The sequence below is a fragment of the Embiotoca jacksoni genome, unplaced genomic scaffold, assembly GCF_022577435.1.
Source record: "Embiotoca jacksoni isolate LCO1_2020_lvr unplaced genomic scaffold, fEmbJac1.0.p SCAF_3, whole genome shotgun sequence".
Classification (NCBI taxonomy): Eukaryota; Metazoa; Chordata; class Actinopteri; family Embiotocidae; genus Embiotoca; species Embiotoca jacksoni.
The window spans coordinates 14,116,307-14,137,823 of NW_027185381.1; the positions used below are offsets into that span (position 1 = coordinate 14,116,307).

General features: G+C 42.5%; 1 protein-coding gene across 1 annotated transcript in view; it reads right to left on the reverse strand.

Moving 5' to 3' along the window:
- Window positions 1-21,517, reverse strand: part of roraa (RAR-related orphan receptor A, paralog a) — a 176,770-nt gene that overhangs the window by 58,542 nt on the left and 96,711 nt on the right. The window contains exon 2 of the mRNA XM_069161878.1: window positions 1,401-1,430. Within this exon, the coding sequence (XP_069017979.1) occupies window positions 1,401-1,430 (30 nt within the window). The remainder of the gene's footprint in view (window positions 1-1,400; window positions 1,431-21,517) is intronic.

Consider the following 21,517-nt stretch of genomic DNA (forward strand, 5'->3'; position numbering starts at 1 on the left):
TTAAGGGGCTTTACTTTGATTTCCTCACATGGACAAGATTTGAATATTTCTCACTGAAATGAGACAGCGTAGTCCAGTCTCTGCCCAGGGCTTTGAACCCAAGACTCCTAAATCATGCTCTTTGATTTGAGCCCCCATCCAGTGTAGAGGTGCTTAGCGCCGCACTAATTAAGATAGTGGGGTAGTGGATGGTGGGTCAAAGCGTTTCTGTTCTACCTTGAAGATATCCTGACACTAACACGAACATTCACACACACACACACACACACACACACACATCAAAAAAAAATACCATAGCCCCTCCAGACAAGCAAATAGCTTAACACACAATCGTGCTGCTGTTTTGACAGGGCTGTTTGAGTAAGGTAGAGCTGTCTAGCGTTGAAGATCATATCCTTTGCCCTGCTGTCTGATGTAAGAAAGAGCCGGGGTGTTTTACAGGGGGAGATGCAGCCTCTCACAATCTGAAACACTCCGACCGCTCTTACAGAAAAGCCCTCTGGCCTTCCCTCTCCACAAGTTTCATCAGAGTGATCAGAGTGAAAGGATAGCCTTCAGGGCTAGTTTCTTCCATTCACATAGTGGGGTACGAACACACACGTACGAAGGTACACACATACACCGACACACTGCAGAGCACTACACAAAAGCGTTTTTACATGCCTTTTCGATTGCACTTCACAAGTGTCAAAATACAGTACAAATCTCTTGGAAATTATTGATTTCTACAGGTTTGACTGTTCATCAATTCTTAATGAGAAGAATGAAATTGAAAAGGCAGCGGTGGTTAAAGAAAAGAAAAGCCTGTTGTTGTAGTGCACAAAGAAGCCTCGCATCTCACGTGTGAGACATGTGTCACATACTGTGTCTGTATCTTTCAATTGTGCTGATATGATCTGTACTTGAAGAATACAAACTGGTAGTTAATGCAGCCTCAGAGGTTACAAACCACCACACAACACCACATCCTTGTTGTTCAGCTGCAAGGCCTTGCAGAAAACAAAGAGGTGCTTCACCACACTGCCTGCTTCAAATGTGCATGATTATCAAGCAGTCATAAGACTGCATAGCATTTTAATTTCCTCTCTGGGGTTATCATCATATTCTCTCCGGTATGGAGATGGAGAAATACAAAATAGTGAAAGTGGGTGGCACAGATCTAATTGAGGGTTCATAACAGTACTAGTAAGGCAATAACATGTTTATAGGCAGTGAAAAAACAAAAAAAGAGTCAACATAGATGCAAACACAATGATCTAATCATCTCTACTGTGTCGATTATGAGATGTAGGGATTTTTTTTTTCACATAGAATTTGCTTTAGAATTAGATGAAATTTTTACTGCCTTAAAATCATAGTAGGGATAAAAAACAGATTAATAAAAAAAAAATTGTACTTACAAGTGTGTGTCTTCTTTGTAACTGAGATACCTGCAAAGACAGAACAAACAAACATGAACAAATATATAAAAAAAACAAATTTAAAATCTGCACAAAGCCTAATTTATATGGGGGTTATAAATGGTTGAAAGTGATGACGGCAATGCAGAAGGAAACCGTGTGTCCCGACACACTGCGACTGACCAAGGTCACCGAGGTGGCAGGCCCCGGGTAATTCTGTGTGTAGGCTGGTGTCTGACTTACGGCCATGCTACATCAACATCTCTGACAAGGTGGTTGAAACTCCATTCTCTGCAGGCAGTGAATGGAAATTTAAACAAAAACCAACAACATTTGTTATGCTAATGAGTTGAGTAGCCACACTGATTGGGCCTGAGCTCATGACTAAGCCTGTCCGGAGGGAGATGGTGGCACTTTGACCTCAGTGTTAGCTAGCTAATCCTTTATTCAAGCAGGTAGTCTCCTCGAGATCAGGACCTCTTTTTCAAGAGACAGTGTACAATTTTTTTAATTTTAAAGTATAATCTAAACACAGGTGAAGATGCACAATAACAATTAAGTCAAAATATAAAGACAACTATTTAACATTTAAAAGATATGTGCATAATGTCTCAAACAGTTTAAATAATAATCTGTTGAGATCAAATATATTAAAACGGCTTTTAGAAAGTTCAGACTAAACATGTGGAACATTTAAAGATAAAAAAAAGTTGCTTCTTGTTTAGACTTGATCAGAGAGCAAAGGCTGGTCTTAAGTACTACTCTCTATGTGTGATACAATCCCCTTTTTCCAAAAAGAAAAATGTGGCTGAATTTATTGCAAAACTCACTGTGGCTTACACAGGCCTCAGAGAAAACATGTTCGCTTTTGCAACATAGTGGGAAAGATTTAATAACCCACAGAACAGATACGTGCAGTGATGTGTGTAGTCACCAACTGCTACTAATACAAGTGGCCAGTCTGACCAGTGTGAGTCAGACCTGGCTGCGACGGAGGTGGAGCCACGCAGCCGTTGCTCATACTGCCTGTCCTCATCCCTTCAGGTGTCAACTCATCGAATGAGCCACTTCGGTTTTTGCCGTGGCTCCGGCTGCTTCTCCTGTCTGCACCATTGGTCTAATGCCCCGGGAGCCTGACGCGGACAAGCGCACAGCCAGCCGAGGTCCCCAGCGGCCCGTTGGATGCTCATGCTTTGCAGGACGAGAGTACACTAATAGATCCCACTTGTCATGCGGAAGCAATTGCTAATTTTTCTACAGCTTGCATTTGAAACTCCGGGGACGGCGAGTTGACATGATTCAATAACTCTCTGTGAAAAAGGCGTCTGGCCAGAGATAACAATGTTTCAGACACGTTTGAGGGGAAAACGAGTCAAAGAGCAACGAGGGGGAAAACAAATAAGCCCTTCAGTCTCCTATAGACATAAACAGAGAAACACATAACTAATAACAACTCCACTGAGCAGAAAGAAGGAAAGCAGTCACCTCGGGGCCAGCAGTCTGTGATGAAGCTCTAGCATTGTTTTAGTGCTCAGGGCTAAAAGCTTCTGTTCTGTCCAACTGTGAAACTACGCGAGGAGAAAATAAACAGTAATCCGGTCTTAATTCTACACTTCAATCAAATGGCATGAAAGCCAGCAAGAGCTGATGGCCCATTAAAGACCAGCAGTGTCAAGGTGCTGCAACACGAGGCAGCTGTAAAAGGCCGTATTAAGCAGTTAACCGACTCTCCGTTTTGGTAAGACAATTTCTTAGACCATGTAAGGAACATAGCTGGTGGCTCAGTGGAAACTGTATTCGCAGGAAATAGCAAATAGGCAGCTTTTTTTCCTGGCTTATAGTCAGACCTTACTATACAATTGCAGACACACAGAACAGACATCCTCAGACTACTTCTGGTCCATTAGACAAGTGATGTGAAAGGGAGTGATTTAATCCAGGGATAATTTACTTCCTGTAAAATGCATTTAACATACAGAAGGTGAATACAAAATTCAAATTTATTGCCGGTTGCATGGGGGTGTCATTTTCTCAAGTGTTAGCAAATGTGCCCCCGCCTGATCAGAGGTCTTATGTTATAAACAACCCTTTACTTTGCGAAGTGTTTATGACAGAGGAAGTGAAAGATACAGTGTGAATACGATATGTGTGTGCTTTCGCCCAGCGTTAGCCACACAGACCACACTGATAATGTTGACAAGCTGACTTATGTCTCTAAACCTGAAGGTTTCGAGATGCAGGGATGACTAATGATTGTTCTTTAATCACTTCATTTCCTAATTAATACACTGAAGGCACCCATGAACTCAGTATCAAGTGATTCTGATACTAAGTAAATGTCTATTGTCCCACAGAAGCAAATGTATTAAATCTAAATGCTTCATGAAGTCAAGTCTATGTAAAGAGGGGTATTTATTGTAATAAGTACCCTGGGGAATTTTCAGCATAAACAAACAGTTTTGTTTACTGGACTTTAGAAGTTTCTCGCGACAAAATATTGTGTGCATCCCTGGGGCCAAAAAAAAGCAAGTTGAATGCATTTACTGCTTCATAAAAACTTGAAATTTCTTTCAAAACTTGCATTGTGAAACTTGTCCGATGGTCGCCTTCCTCCTCTTTTTGTTTATCCACTTCACTACCTGCTTTGGCGTTTTTCTGGCACCAGCTGACAAACTACTAACCGCTGCAGCTTTTGGTGTGCATGTGTGTCTTCATGCAAGTTCTACAGGGAACAGATCATTTCTCTACAGTCCCGGTAGTGGTCAAAAACTCCACAGAATTTCTTTAGCAGGTTTATTAACTTCATCAATAAAACCAGATGAAAAGATAAAAATGTGTAACATAAGTAAAAATAAACCCTGAAACAGCTAACACGGGAGCTGGCCTCTGTTGAATCTGCGTGTGTGTGATAAGCTACTGCCCACCTTGCACCCACCAAATCCCACACACCTCATGATAACAACACTATGCTCTTCTCTAATGTGTTGTAAAACGCAGAGAGAAAACCGTTACTGTATTTTAGCAAAGGCTCATCTGGCCTGTTGCTATACATGTTAGAAGAAGCAGGACGGGCGGTTAGGGGGCCCACTTCCTCCTCTATGTGTCATTCAGAGCCCTGTGATTGGGGGTGGTAAGGAGAAGGGGCCACAAAGCCAATGAATGAGTCAGGCGGGGAGAAAGAAGGAGTTAGCTCTGGGCACTGACATTGGCAATGCCTGCCAGCTCCTGTCTTCTCCACTGGATGGCAGGTTCAGAGGTCAGTCTGGAGGTGAAGCTCTCCTTGGCTGACAAACAGGCTGTTATAAACATGCCTACAACTTGAGGATCGCCTTTAATAAGCATCTATGCTTTGTGGGCATTAAATAGAAATTCAAGTTAAAAGATAAGTCGATTGTCTGTATGTATTTGCGTCTGAAATCTAATTTCTATATTACCATTCGTCACAATGGAAAGAGGGGCAGTTGTCACGGTGTGGCCTTTGATCTGTCATATTTTCCCTTACATCGGTAAACAATTCAGCACAAGTTCTTGTAAGACATCGCCTATGCTATAGAGAAAGAGAGATACCGTGCAGGTGACTGGAGGTTAACCACCACCACATCTATCTGTAGGGGGGCACACATCCTGTAAACATGCCACTTAGACAGGAGGAGAGTGAATCTGGGGTTTGGCAGCCACAGTGCTGCAGCCGGCTGTGGAGCACGGTGCCATCGCAAGCGACTCAAAGTGACAGCACTGTAATGAAGTCTGAGGCGTACGGCAGGCTGTACGTCATAATTTCAGGTTCCTTAAAGCCTGACAGGGAATGATTATCATGGATGGTTATTGTCACCCTGCCTCCCTGGTAGACGAGGCGTGCTCTGGGGTTGTTGCACCGTGACATTCAAAGTTACAGTCTCCTTCATATAATGGAGCTGTCCTCTCAGCGCGCTAATGGGAGCGATCCATTTAACCTGTGCCAGAAACACACAGACGAGGAAGTTCCTAATGCGAGGCCTCTCCCGTGGGGACGTCACACTCCCCCCCCCTGGCTGCTCCCTTCCTGCTGCTTGATTCATTGACTGGCGCTCCTCACTTATCCTCATTCACTGTTCAGTCTGGGGAGACAGGGAGGCTCGCTTCCTGCTGCCTGCTCCACATGCCACTGCTGCACGCCCACCGCACACAAGGACACAGCCGGCGCAACAGACCCAATTGCAGGAAGAGCCAGTGAGGGTCCAGTGAGGGACTGGCTAGACACCTACTGGAATTACGGGTCAATACCATAGGCCTTGGGAATGCTAACAGTACCCACTCTCTACAGTTAATTAGTTAATAAGGCCTCTCAGATAGAAGAAAAAAAACAGACAATAATGGAAGGTTTTCTTATTGTCTTAATGATGGCGGCTGTATGGGACTGTTAATTTTAGGCTACTCCTGAGGTTGCTGGTTAATAATGGTGGCTATGTCATGGTCATCTTAGGAATGATAGATGTAGCCACATTCAGTAGTCCATCTTTTGACTGCTACTGCCTGCCCGACTAACAAATTGCTGCTACACTCCTGAGAGAAAATAATTAGAAAAAATTAATGTGTTTCTCTTCTTAGCCATCACAATGCTCCAAAAAGTAGCACCAATTGTTTTTTCTGTGATTTATGGTGCTACACTGATGAAAATCAACAAAGTCCAAATTCAGACTTCAAAGAAACTAGAATATTTAGAAAGATGACTTGCATAGGTGTGTTTCAGCAATTCATACATTTATCTGGTGGAAGCACTGTTCAAGTACAAAGACATGATGTGTGGTTGCTCTTGCATTATCACTCATCTCATCAAAAGTCATAAAACATGATGGATGAGCTGATTCAAGGACCTTGATGCTTTCTTTGGCAGCCTTTGTGAAGGCCAAGTTTCATACACAAAGTCATTTAAACAATCCTCACTTTTGCTGTGACACACTTAGCCTTATTAGCTATTATACAGCTATAAACTATACATGCAAAAATGTAATGATTAAAAAAGCACAATGATTCTAATCAGCTGCCCCCTAATATACTAAAACACTTAATCCATGGAGAGGCCAACTCTCTGGGGAGGCTCAAAGAAAAATGACTTCTCTGTCTCCAGGCGCTGTTATTTCTGGTCATTTCTAATTGGTTTTAACTAAAAGCAACCACTCTGAGACTCTACAGGTTACTCCAATGCATCACTATGGAATTGTCTGCAAATAGAAGATATACATCCAAATTAGTTTTAGAGGACACCACAATTGTCTTTCAGAAGACGAAAGAAGAAAGGTCAGGAAAAAATAAAAGGATACAAGCCTTACTGAGGAAGGCAAGAAGGTGGAGGATCCCAATGGAAGAGTGACATTATCAGGGTGACCCTGAGATCACAGCAGCCCTGGCTGACTTGAGGCTCCGCGTCACACGCAACTCGACCCCATACAAATTTCTCCCAGGTTCATGTACAACATCTCCCCCAGTGCAGTTCTGCATTGCTGGGCCTGCGAGTCTCCAGGTGAGTCCTCAGTGCTGTTTGGTGGCTCGTGAATTATACATTGCAGCAGAGGAATTGACGTGGCCCAGGAGGGCTGAGAAACAGCAGGCATGGCTGGGAGGCAGACTGAAGACTCTGACGGAATTTTAATTGTACCACAGGGAACACTGCGATAAGTGCTATTGTTATTGGTGAGATGCTGCTGCGCAGGTTCAGTTGTCTGGGAGATTAAAAAATTGACAGGATCCAAAAATGACTCTGTTGTGCAATGTCCAAAGCTCTAACATGGCACCAGCTCAACTGTTAATGACTATTCTGAGAAGAATGGCTCATATCACTGTTGTACTGAAATTCATGACTGTGCTGTCTGTGTGCTCAGTATTTATGTACAACATGGTCAGAGGGCCAACAACAAACGTGGTGTGGCTAAAAATATTCAAGAAATATTTACAAACTAAACAAGAAGCCACTTAATCAGAAACCACTGAGGCGTTCCATTCACTTGTGCTGCTGTGTGATTCAGTATAGTACTGCAGGTGAAAAGCCAAAATGGTCGGGTTTCTGCTGCTCTGGTGTGTTTCGCTCTGATCCTGGCTCTAGCTGCACTGTACAGTAATTCTCCTCTGAGTGCGAGCATGTCCCAGGGGGCCCGCTGGATGCAGGAAGGCCCTGGGCACTGGTCAAAGACAGGCCAGGAGCACAGGCAGGCCTCTGTGTACTCTCTGCGGTTCCCAGCCCAGCGGTAATCTCCCAGTGATCCAGCCTCAACCACACATGAAACCCAATAGCCTTTCAGCCCGCACCATAAATAAAGACAAACCACATTCAGTAGACCACCCCGGCTTACTTCACGGTTACTGAGCTGAACAGCAGGGACAGACCACCACTGGCTGTGTTTACGCACGTATATATAAAGGCTTTTAACTACAAAAATTCTAAATGGATACTTTGTCAGAAGGCCGTAGATTTCAAAAGGTGTAATTACATCATCTTGACCTCTCTAACTTTTTATTTACACAATGTATACAGAAAGCTATATCACAATATTGAGCTGAGAGTTTGCTCTGCCTGTGAAGTAGACAACAGCAAACCTTCCCCAGAGACAACAATTGAGAATTTCTATTCACATTACAATATATTACTTTAGTCCTACACAGGTTGAAATCTAAAGGGTAAATACAATTACCTACAGCTCCTGGGGCAAACACTCCAGTTATGCACTTTTTACAATAATGGCTTGTAAGAGCTCTACAGTTGGCCAATAGAGATGTGCCCCTTGGGGTTAACCTATTCAGAAGAGTTTAAATATTCATGATACGCAGCATGCTGCTGTTAAATGAAGATCATCTTAGACCTACAGTTTGCTTGTTTTTACTTGTTTTATTTTTCTCTGTCTTTGGTTTCTGTCTTGGATGATTCACAGGCCACCTACTTCAGGAAACCTCAGTGGTAGACGGCTTTTGCCAAAGGTATATATCAAGTTAACAGATGAAGCATTGTTCGAGATTTGTTTACTCAACTCCCCTGTCCAAGGTTGGTATGTATTTTGTATCATCTCAAGAACAGCGGCTGTAAAAAATGGGATTAGAAAAGGTGGGTTGATATGTGCTCTGACAGTTAGTGACAATCTGTTACCAGAGCTGCCCAGGTCTGTCAGTAGACTGTACACACAAGCCTGCTTGTATAATCACCTAAGGGGGAGAAAAGACTAGAGCTTTAATGACAAACTAATGTCAGCTAATATCAGCTCTAAACGCTGACTCAGAAACATACAGGAAACCTTTCATTACCTTCACTCATTCAGTCTCAATTCTCATCCAGTAAAGTACAGTGCAGTACACTTGTCTAATGAACAAGGGTCTATGGGGAAGGATCAGTCTGTGAGTGTGTTGGAAGTCAAGGTCCCACAACAGTGGGCTCATGGCACTGCTGATAAGGACTTGGCTGTAATTGCTCAAAAGGGAGGGAACTGCAGCCCCATTAGGTCTGGTCTTAGCACTTGCCAATAAGCCGAACTGCCCCTCTGAAGCCTCCCATGTAATGAAAACTTCCTCTGAGATGAATTACATGTCTGTCAATCCACTAATTAATATCATGGACTTCGTCTTTTTGCTCCTCTGCAGTAACGAACTGAGTCAAAGAGACAGGAATTGAGGTAGTTGAGGCACTGGAAGACATAAAGGAAGGAAAGGCAGAGGCAAACTAGCGAGCACACTGCTACTGTGATTCACTGCAGTCATGGTCGGCACTTAGCGCAGCATCTATTTTTCATGTATTTCATAATTAAAACCTGAGAGTTCTGTAAGCCCTCCATGCTCCATGTAGATCAAAGGTAGTCCTATTAGCAGGGAGTTCATCAGTGTAGCCACTCCTCCATTTCCAGGCAGAAGTGCCATGCTTAAAGCACAAATACCCTGTAATTACACACGTGTGATAACGGGACAACCATGGAGCTGGACCATGATTAATAGAACACAGATCACAGTTTCCTCCTCCTTTTTCAAAGCTAACACAACAGAGGACTTTACACACGAGGATAACCCATGCGTAGCAGATAAAGAGGTTGATGAAAGACTGAATACATATTTCACACATCGCCTCTCGTGGTGCAGGTGGAGTATGCTTCAGTTTGTTGCCTTCTCCCTCCCCGCTGCATTCTGTATGTAAATGTAATCGGAGGATAACACGGGATAAAGCTCGGCAGAGCAGAGACATGATGCCTCCCTTCTGCGGGGATAGAGGGATACAAATCTACCTCACATGGTGTGGTGAACAGAGTGAGCTGTGTTGCGTTATTTATTTGTCCCATTGACTCCTGGGTAACTTGACGCCACAGGGTGCACCTGCCTGCATGCTCAGGCTGCGAGAGGTACTTTCCATCAATACTGTAACGACACAGCAACACCTGAATTTGGACTGTTCATCATTTTTAAATGATTTACTGTATATCTCTGACTTTTGACCCCTTAAAAAGTATTTGTAATCATTTCAACCCCGCCCCTCCTCCCCCTCTTCCTCCCTCTTTTATTCGATTGTTTTTAGGTAAAATAAATAAGTAATTCCACAAGAGAAAAGTAAACATTAGAGGAAATTCCTAAGAATTAAGAATCGTAAGCAGATATAAGTCGTAATACCACCGTTCTAAAATACTCCATCAGAAGTAAAAAATTAACATTTGAAATTTTAATTAAGGAAAAGTTAAAAAAAAAAAAATTGCAATATTTTTTGCAACATTTTAATTTTGGGGCATAATGCTGGATAGTTCAATTTTATTGTTATAGGTTCTTAATTTGCAAAGTAATTTGAGGCAAATGTGGTGGAGTAGAAATATTAACTCCTGAACTGTAACGGACTATAAGACTATAAATATAGATACCCAAGAAAAGTACCTCCGAACTTAAATACACAATTTGAGAAAATATATTTGGTTACTTTCTCCTACTGATGCCTTTAACACATCATCCCCACAAGAGTAACCGAACATTAAGCTCATACAGTGATTTAAGATATTTACACAATTTATCTTTTCTATTTGCTGCCTACTGTATCTTGCAGCTACAAAGCTTCCTGCTGTCAATTGAGTTATTCTTATGCTACTGCATAACAATGTCAGAGGAATAACTTGTGGTGAAGTCATTTGAAAAAAAATTATGATTAGCCAGACTAGTATTTGCACACTCATTGGCATAACAGTAGAGTTGTTTATTCTTTGTTTCTTACTTAAAGCATAGCAACTCTCCAAACTAGAGCCAAGTAAACAGTAGGGAGCAGACTGCAGAACTTCCTCTGGGCTCATGAGGTCAGCTACAGTTCACAGTACAAATACCCTGGACAAGGTAACAGGAAGCACTGTTGGTTTAGTGAGTAGGAAGACAAAACTCCGAGCAGACCAGCAGCGTGATTGCCGATGCATTGCTATACTAAAACTTTGTGGGATATTGAACCTTTTAATGTTCTTTTTTTTTTTTTTTTTTTAATCTATGTTACATCAGTTATCTGCAATTGTTAACGTTATTATGTGGTAAACCAGACACATGGTATGAAGAGCATACAGAATACACAAACGGCCCCATTCACATAATATAAATCTCCAACATATGCAGAGACAGACACTTTGTGCAATCACAAAGTCAACAGGGGTCTGAGGTGGAGGCTGGGGCCACATCTATACTGCAACCACAGCCATACATTCTCAGCAATATGAAAGCTTGCAGCCGTGGCCAGCAGTAATAATTAATAGCATACTCTATAAGCATTCCATTAGGTGCAAGCAGCTGTCATAAACATCTTAATTAATTTACAAAGCAAGCAACTAGGGAATTATGGCGACGTAAAAATCTGCTTCCCTCTGCCGCTCCATAGCACTGGAACAGATCGGGCTTTTAAATTTTTAAACATGCCTTTCATGTTCTCTAGAGCACTAAAAAGCCTTTGAACAGTCAGCTTGTTAGGAGATGCACCTAGCAGCCCAATACCTACGGGTCGTCTTGCTATTCTTTTCATACAGTGACAAGAGGTTTTGGGCCTCTCTTTGCTGCTCCGGCTTGACTCAAGGAATCTCTCCCTCCCTCATATTTTCTTTGCCACAGTTGACATAGCGGCACAATGTTTTTCTGTCAAGCACTCCATCTGAGCTCTCTCTCTCTGTCTATCTTTCTCGCTCTCTATCTTTTTTTTATGTACAAAGAGGACACACATTTACAGAGAAGCCGCTGATGAGTTTAACAGCTTTTAACAATTATCTGACATCTGATCAGAGGTATAAACAAAAACTTCACACAGTGTGCTTTGTACGAGAAGGTCGTCCTCCTGAGGATGGTGCAGCTGAGGGACAGAGGCAAAAAAGAACGAGGATGCATCTCTTTCAATGCACTATAATCTGAACACTATTGTGCCAAAGCAAGGGTCAGAGTGCTGTGGTAAAAACTCTCTTCCTTACCTGCTCTCACTCAGAGAGGGCAAGATTAGACTGGCCACTCCATTATAGGAGAAAGGCTTAAGAGCATTTCCACTTTCAGAGCTAGGATATCAGCAGCTTCTGACACTAAGCAGGGCTGACCCATCATTTTGGAGGGGGGCTGAGAGGCGGGTATCAGCTGTCTTCCCAGCAATACAGTTGAGTCTGGGTTAAAATCATTTTTCCTGACCACTACAGTCTTTTCAAAAGAAAATACACAGCTCTATGAAACAACAATGTGTGTGATTAATCTGTTAAGAAGCAGAGCCAACACTCTTCTCGTTAATATGCAGTATATTTACTATCTACAACTGAGTCAAATTAACTATGCATAACATCTACAGTATGCCATTTACCAAGTCGACATGGAATTTTAATGTGCCCATTACTCCCTGACGATGGCCCGGCATCACATATCCCCCTTTTTTTTTTTTTTTTCTCCCTCCCATTCTAACCTGTCTCTTTCTTACCATCTCTCTCCATTTCAGCCCATGCCATATTTGCTTAACCCAGCCAGTGTGACAGCACTCAATGCTAAAGCACTCCCAAGGCAGATGATCAAAGTCAGCAGTCAATTCACATTACAATGCATTGATTTGATGTTTCCTAACCTCCCAGGCCTTTCTCTAATGCTGCCAAGGACCTTCAGGATATTTCACAGTGTACCTCCTCTCCCGGCTTTTCGCTGTCTCCCTCTCTCTCTCTCTCTCTCTCTCTCTCTCTCTCTCTCTTTCTGTGTACCGTGTCTGAAACTGAAAAATATGGTTGACAGAGATGTTTCTCTGGTCATGTTGCATGCATATGATTTGAGTGTATTTTATCTCGTTCAAAAACTGCTGCTTTATAAATAGCAGACCTTCACACTCAGTAATTCATACAAGACCAGCCATTTCAAAACCACCTTCCTTTTACAATGTAATAACTGCCTTTCATTCACCCCATTTCAAATATTGTTTTAGAGTAAATCACTCCCTTGTTCGCATATACCACACTTCGTTTGTTCCTCATCACTTATTCATTTGCAATTCTTTACCGAGTTGGCTTCTATGCTTTAGTGACTGCCATTTCCCTTTGAGGGGATGTTCAGAGCACTTCCATATTTTATTCAATTATGAAAATCTAATATGGTGGAAAGGTGTGCATGGCGCTCACTCACCATGCATTATTTCACACATATTTATTCTGCCTCTCTTTTTTTTGGGTGCAGAGCAAGCAGCCCAGACAGATGCATGCCATTTGGTTTCTGTCATTGACCCCTATCTATCACAGACAGAATGAGAGAACGAGTTACCATATCCGTGTATAACAGCGGCATCTATTGCAAGCCAGGTTTTTGTTTTGTTTTGAGTTTTTTTTACTCAGAAGTTGTCAAAATACATAAGCATCATTGCCATGGCACAGTGACACACTGACCTACAAGCACAAAGGAGAACTTTGTCTGCCTTGATAAACACTCACACACAAACACACAGAAAGAGCAAGAGATAGGAGGAGAGAGAAATAAGAACTATTGATTTATGTACAAGAGGCATTCCTTAAACACCATTAGTCATCATGGTTATGTGCAGCAAGCTGGCTCTTTAATTATTCGTCAGAAGCCAGACAAACTCAGTGCCGCGTGAAGAGCGTCTATTGATTTCCGCCTGGCAGATGGGACACACTTACTTATAGCAATTCACCGACCGTGTGGATGATCAGAAAGACAGAGATGCTACTTACCTCCTATTCAATCTACAGAGCAACAAGAGGACAACTGTTAGAACTAGCTTTTTGAGCAGCGGGGCAGACTGAAGAGTACATCAGGTCAAACTGCAGAGGTAAGAGAACCTGGCGGCTGTATCTGACAGGTGAGAGGCACCTGTTGTAGCATATAATAGACAGCAAGAAGACATGAGTGACATGTACACTGCTAAATGTAAATAGAGGGTTCAAAAAGATGATAAATGTGTATGTTTTCATTTATGCAGTTTGACACTCACAATTGTTTTTGATTGCTTAAAGAAATGTCAAATAATAATGCAAATGTCCACGACCTCTTTAAAAGTCTTCTGCTATCCCACCAGCAGAGGCGAACCCAAACATATTCAATAAGCATCAAGAGTAATTGTTTGATCACTGTTGCGGAGTCTGACTTTCTGTTTGGCTGTGATCCTGTATGTACGTGTGTGTGCATGGATAAGAGAAAGATAAGGAAAGAGAAAGAGAGAGGTGGAGCATGTGTTGTCTGCACATAGACAGCTTGTTTTTGGCCCGAAAGAGCAAAAAGGATATTTAGAGGACATAATCAAAAGAAAACATTAGAACAGATATCTAACACAAAGTTTAGCTCCCTTATTACGCTGTATCATATTAGAGGATTCTCGTTAAATATCAAATAATCCAGAACAAATACACAGAAAAGCTTTAGAATAAAAGGGCACCTGTATTTCTAGTGAGCCTTTTTTGGAGCCGACTGTTCATCTTCTGTGAGGTCTGTGTTTTAAAGTGCTACTCTATTGTTATTTCATGAGAAGGGAAGCCAGAGCCTCGTCTGAGCCGTGCAGGGAAAAAAAGAAATCCCCCTGCATGGCTATACAACACACAGACAGCACATTTAGAGATGTCAGCTCCTAACTAGAGAACAGTCAGTGAGGTGAACCCTCTAACCCCATGTAGTCACCATGTCTAGCTGGGCTGCACTGGAAACCCCAGTTAAAAATGCATTTGGTGTAGCTGATGCAACGGGCAGAGCAGGCGGGCTAGGTTAACATGTGCTGTTCACAACCCTGGTTAGCGAAATGCCACTACTGTATGCCTCATCACCGCTGCTTCCCCTGCACTTACATAATTTACACAGGCAAAGGGAGGGGAGGACAGAACAGAGAGGCAGGGGGGAGGAAGGGGGTGGGGTCGGTGAGCTACAGGGAGCTCACGTCCAATTGCGTTTGGCCATGTGGAGAGACAAATACGGCAGTAAGAGGGGAGCTCATGCCACAGCGGGATTTGATGACTACATGCTGAGACATCCCTACGACATGCTGATAGACAGTATAAGACCCCACCCCTCCTTTGCATTCACAAAGCCAAGCGGAATATACAGTAGACGCAACAGGAACAAGGCAGAGAGTCTGAGCACATTAGAGGTGCACTGATCCAAGACCATGGCATGGTTATTTATTAATCAGCTGAGCTTAGCTAACTGCCTGCTTAGATGAACAGCACAAGCTTGTGGCACACTGCAGTAAGACAGCAAAACTGTTGGCATAACGCTGCTTAAAATACATGATGTATTGACTCGAGATAAAGCTATTGGCTACTGCAATTTTGGATTTCTTTATATTTTCATTTTCATGTAGCATGTATCTCTTTTCCATTACTACTCACAGAGAGTGTGAAAATAATACAATATTATACAGAGAGCAAACAATCTGAAGCTTAGCACTGTAAATCCATTTCTGCTTATTTGGCTGCAAAACAAAACATTACTACGTGATCCAAAGTAAATACTGTCAGAGTGTACAACAAACAAAGAATGTTTGCCCATTTGCACATTATTCATCTCCGAGGGTGAAGTCAGTGATGAGTAACAGCATGGCGATGTTGTCAGTAAATACACTCTAACATACACAAAATCACCCCTTTCATGTTGTACTTTTGGAGTTCACTGGCACCACAACACTGTGCGCTGACAATGTTTTTTGCCAATTTCAACACCTCACAGTTGGGGTGTCAGCACATTGAAATGGTGTTGAGAAACACAGCCTTTTAACTGAGAAGAAACATCTCTAGGAGAAAAAAAGAGAAAAGAAAAACAGAATGGGATGCAATTCTCCAGAGTGCATCCCCCTCATGTCTCTTCCACTGTTTTTTTGGCGGGCTCGGGTAATACACAGGAAAGCACTGGCACACAACACTCTCTACCTGAACACAAAGGGAAACATCTCAGCCTGGAGTTTGGGCTTCAGAGACTAATAGGAGGCTTGTGCATCACCATGGGGAAAATGACTGTTAGGATCTCCATTGGCTTATACTGTTGATGCAAGCTTTACTGACTGAAGTGGTTGTGTTTAGTTCTTCATTACTTCATGGGCCTTTTAGAGAGGTGCCACGAGGCTTCTGAAAACATGTGGGGAACAGCCAGTGAACAGGAAAGGCAGACTGGGGTCATTACAAGACACTTCCTTTCATCATTTCCGAGACTACCTTGCACATTCTCTCATTCTCCCAGACTTCTGCCGCACGGAGCTGAGAGAGCCAAAGCCTCTTGGACAGTTCATTTAGGATAATTCAGTGATGAGAAATGGGGAGTGGGGGATGGGGGAGTCTTGTGTGTGTGTGTGTGTGTGTGTGTGTGTGTGTGTGTGTGTGTGTGTGTGTGTGTGTGTGTGTGTGTGTGTGTGTGTTTGCCAAATCATGTCTGATAACTGCATCTTTTCAAAATGTCTCCTCTACATTTCAAGCGAGATGCAAAACACGTCAGCGAAGACAAGAATGATTATTTTCATAACCTGCTGTAACATAAAAAGGCAATCTAAAGTGCAGACATATAATTATTTTATGAATTCAAATGAATAACACAAAAAGCATATTTCAAAGAAATTTTCACATAAAAAAGATGGAACAGAAATTATCTAGGGGCTTTTTTCCCTTTCTTCAGACTTCAGAAAAGAGAAATTTATTTCTGCCTTCATCTCTAAATTGGATGCAATTTATTGCCTCTCCAAAGCTCATTTTTCACTGGCTTGCAGGATCCATGGGCCATGGCAGGCAATGCGTATCTGCCCGCCTCCCCTGGCCTCGGGTGCTAATATGTGGAAACTGGCCTGGGGATATGGAGCCCAACCAATGGAAGAGGAGGCAGAGGGACAGAGGAGAGAATCAATCCCTAATCGCTGAGGAGAAGGCAGTAGGAGGGGTGAAGAAGAAGTGGGAAGAAAAAAAAAAAAAAAAACAGAAAAGACAGAAAGCAGTGTGTTTACCAGCAGACATTTGGGTGCTGTCAGCTGACTGCAAGAGCTCTGGGATATCAGAGAAAGAAAACTGAATTATATAACCAGGCTGTTAAAGCAGGGAGAGAGGGTGAGAGAGACAGACAGACAGAGACAGAGAACAAGACAGGAACCAGGGAAAAAAACATTGCCATTTAAAGTGACAGGGACAACACGATCAAAGCAAAAACAAACATGGCACACGGTGCTGCCTGCACAGACACCAGACAGAGGCAGGTGAGTGTCCGACGACGAGCAGAGACCTCTGATGAGTAGCTAAAAATGCAAGCATCACGCGGATGTGAACACAGGTCAGAGGTTATTACATCCATCATGCTTGCATTATCTTGGCAAGGGTTCTCATGTAAGCAATGATTGAATGCCCCGGGAGCCACATTGTTGCCTGGTTACTGTGAAGTTTTTTGGTCTTTGTCCAACTCTACTGAAAGGAATGGTCCAAACCACACCACAAGCCAATACCCTCTAACGCCACTAATAGCAAAAAGTCCACTCAACACCACAGGGCCATCTATTGACTACCATTAGCTTTGCACTTGGACTCCATGTTATTTTATGTCACCCACTACATAAAAATATAATTATTAGATTAATAGTCTCATTTGCATGAGATGCAAAATATGTGCTTAATTTGAGGAATCTGTTCAGTTGGGCGCTACACATGCTGTGCACACACACACACAGACATTAAGTACAGTTAGCTCAAGGTGCATTCTGTCCTGTGACCTTGCTGTTACACTTCTGCAGAGCAATGAATAACTATCACATTCCTTTGGCTGACAGCTGACACCAAGAGGCCCAGGTGATATACGAGACATGACAAGTGATTCTAATTAAATGTAGAGCTTGTGGATGTAAAGTGGCAGGAAGGGAACAAATCCTGTCCAGACAGCAAGCGGCAAAGCGGCATGCCTTGCTCCAAACGAGATGAGCCGGGCTGTCAGGGCTGCCTCAGCTGTCCTGTAAACCTGGGCCTAGCTCCCCAGGGGGACTGACAGGTTTCAGCTGGAGGGGAGAAGGCACACCGCAAGCCTCCTGCCCGTTCACAACAACAACAAACATACGACACACAAGCAGGCAGTTCTGATGTAAAGAGAAGCCACGTGGAACCATGTGCATTTGTCACTTAACTATGTACTAACAAGGTACAAAGCCTGGTTGTCTGTACCCTGAGCCCAGATGAAGTCTACATGAATACATCAGCTCCGGTGTGATTCGGTGACTAAATAGAAAACAGGCTACAATCACAAAGAATCAATGGATACAGGAAGTAAGACACCTCTGTTGATGCTGCATCCCACTTGTGTTTCCACCACGACTGTATTCATCCAGCTCAGGTTGAGAACAAAGGACCAGACATGGTAAGAGTTTTTTTTTTTCTTTTCTTTTCTTTCACAGACAGCAGAGGACCCAATGGTACTCAAAGCAAACATGAGTGTCAGTATGTGACACAGGACTGCACTTTACAGAGGACATTCACGGGGTCTTCAGCTTCCCAATCAGACCCCTCGAGACAAGCCTCACCAAATCAGTTAACCTTCGACCCGTCTAGGACAACTTGGGTCCCAGGAGACATGGTCAGCCAGCTAAAAGACAATTGTACATCGTGCACTTCTCGACTGACAGGAGCAGTCATGTTGGTTGGCATCTGTCCCCTCCAGAAAATGAAGCAACAACAATCTATCATAAGCCCATCTGATGCTAGACAGGAAATAATGATTTGATAATACAAAGTCATGGCTAAGTCATTCTCTTCTCTCCAGCAAAGCAGGGCCTGAGTTGAAAAATATGGCTTACAACCTCATGATTTTTCCTTTATGATAGTAGCAATAATATAATGTCTTCAGCATGATAGTGAAAATGATTTTTAAAACAACATGCATCGTTGTTGATTGCTCAGCAAAAAGGTGGTGCAAAGACAACCACCAAAAAAGTAATAGTCGAGCAACAATGACGTCATATCTTAATTTGTCGTACACTTCCTGATTTTGGAACAGCAGGCTTTGATACGTACCGCACCCGAGTACACCTAGTCCAGACGAAAGTCTGCCTCTTACAAACAGACCAAGGTTTCGGACCATTGATAAGCAACGTTCACACAAACGTTTGGGCTCTAACATAATCAACGACGTAGCAAGTTTGGAAGCACCCTAAATTACCTGCTTTAAGGGAACTCAGTGTGATGTATTCCTTATGATTAAGTAACCGTATGCTAAAGAAGTTGCGATGTATTTCCCTAAAGATAAATTTGAATTCAATGTACACGCAAATAATTTGCTATTACATTATTGCATTCTGTTCTGTTTTTATGCTGTGAGGTTTGATGCCCCATTCAACTGTGACATGTATCATTTTCACATGCTCACTGCTGGAGTCCAGTCCATTACTTTCTTTGGCCCTCAGCAACAGGTCTCCTCAGTTTTCCCCGCCCCCTGTCCAGCCCACAATCCCTCTATTTTGGGTGTCTTACAAAGCCGCTGATGTGATTAGAGAGGATGATGATTACAGTTACATAACAGAATCAAATTAATTTGTGGCCTGAACAGAGCAGCAACAGTAGGAAATCACTCAAGTTCTCAAATCTCCCTTTCTCTTGGTTGCTCCTGTGTTCCCTATCTTCACTCAACACCCTCCTCCCGCCGCCTCTTCTGTGCCCACTGCCCCCTCGTAGAACACACATAGACACACCCCTCTCTCCTCCCTGCCCCTCCCTCTAGTCAATTAAAGTCACATCCAGGGATTAAAAGGAAGTAGGTCAGTGGAGCATTGCTGGGGGAAAAAATGCAACAAACCACGTCAGAAGTCACTACGTCGACCTTGTGAAACACACCAAACTAGCGGTGGCCTGTGATCTCATCCTGTCTCGGCCAATGCCGGGGCTCGCTACAGAAACCAGGTTCAAATCCCATAAACTAAGCTTTGCCCTCACCTTGATTTCTCTGCAGCTCACAGGAAACCCACCTGGAGGGCAGCCTAGGGAGCTAGGCTTTGGTGGCGGACACTTGATACCCTCTACAGAATGCTTTGTCTCCAGTCCCCTGAACAGATCCTCTTCAAATGCAGGATTATAGCAGCGCTACAGGCAATGAAAGCCCCATAGCTCCACTGCAAGGAGACAATGCCAATAGTCGCCATGTGAGGTGAAAACAGTACACATGGTGTAACACTTTTATGTCCCTCTCGTACAGAGACAGTGATGCAAGTCTACAGAACACGCGTTCTCATTTCCTTTGACTTATTCCTACTGTATACAAGACTGCTGTTGTAAATTAATCCTTTGGCTTTATTGTTTACATATCAAATCTACAACTTTAGTTCAATATGTATTGCTGAAAAAAATAAAAGATTTATAATAATACTGTAGCTTAAATTGATGTAATCATCACAGTAAATATTACCTTGGAATTAATGATTGCCAAAATAACAATACTGTTGCTTGAAAATAGCAGGTTAGAATTTGTATCCTGTAAGTAAATGAGAGAAAGGCCTCACTTGTACTGTGCCATGACATAAAGGTGCTTCTGTCAACAAATTACACCGTATCTGTCCATAATAATCAGCCTCATTCTCCACGCAGACCATAGAGCAGTGAATAATAATGGAGAAAAAAAAATAAGCTTGTCATCGCTGCACATTAACAAGTGAAAACTATATTCCACGCTCACCAGCTGTGAACGGCTTTACAAATAATGTATAAAGGGTTTTTTCGATGACAGTCACAGAGACAAGACGACACATCTAATTGTTTAGCAACACTATGTATTGAGATGACAAGGGATTTAAAGTAAAGGCATGCTGCAAGTAATTTGTTTACTTTCTTGATAACAGCCAGACTACAGACAAGACAGGATTAATAGGCTGGACATTAAGAACAAACGAAAAATGATAACACATTTTGTAATGCGTTTCAACTCTTTGAGCAGTTGTATGAATCCATCCTCTCAAGAAATTATGCATTTTTAATAGGCAGCTGTGTATACACAATGATGTAACAGTAAAGATGCATTGTGGTGTCAGATGTCTAGACACTAAGCTGGAAAGAGATATAATAATACCACCCGTGTGAATAATTTGACCCCTACCCTACTTGTGTTTACTTATTGTTACATGACTGCATTTATTTATTTCGCTTTTATATTTTTCATGAGGTCATTTTGTGTTCACTCAAACTTACGAATGGCAAATTCCCACAATGGCCGTTCATGGTCTTAGAACCTGACTCACTGCCTGTCTGAGGTGTGTTGTGGGTGTGTCTTACTTCACTTACACTACATATTTTATGTCACATAAGCTTTAGTTTTTATATAATATAGGCTCATTTATCATATAGTTAACCTGGTCCTTCATTGCAGTGAAGGTCCCAGGTTCTGTACTTGGTCTTTTGATGGTCACTAGTATTTTAGACAAGTGCCATTCAGACAGGTAACACATTTAATGGTCCTGAATATTAATGCTTACATTACAGTTTTCTTTGTTAGTTTGTTAATAAACTAAAAGGTCTTAGAGACACCATACTGCTATGTAGGCCTTGGCTGCTGGGGGACCTCCCATGATGCACTGAGCACCTCACCTCTCTATCACCTATACGATCTTTCTCTTTCCATGAATTCTATGCCATTATTCCATGTCATTAACTTTATATCTTCTCTCTCCTGTAGTCTATGAGTTTTCCTCTCTCTTCCTGTACCTTTCTGCA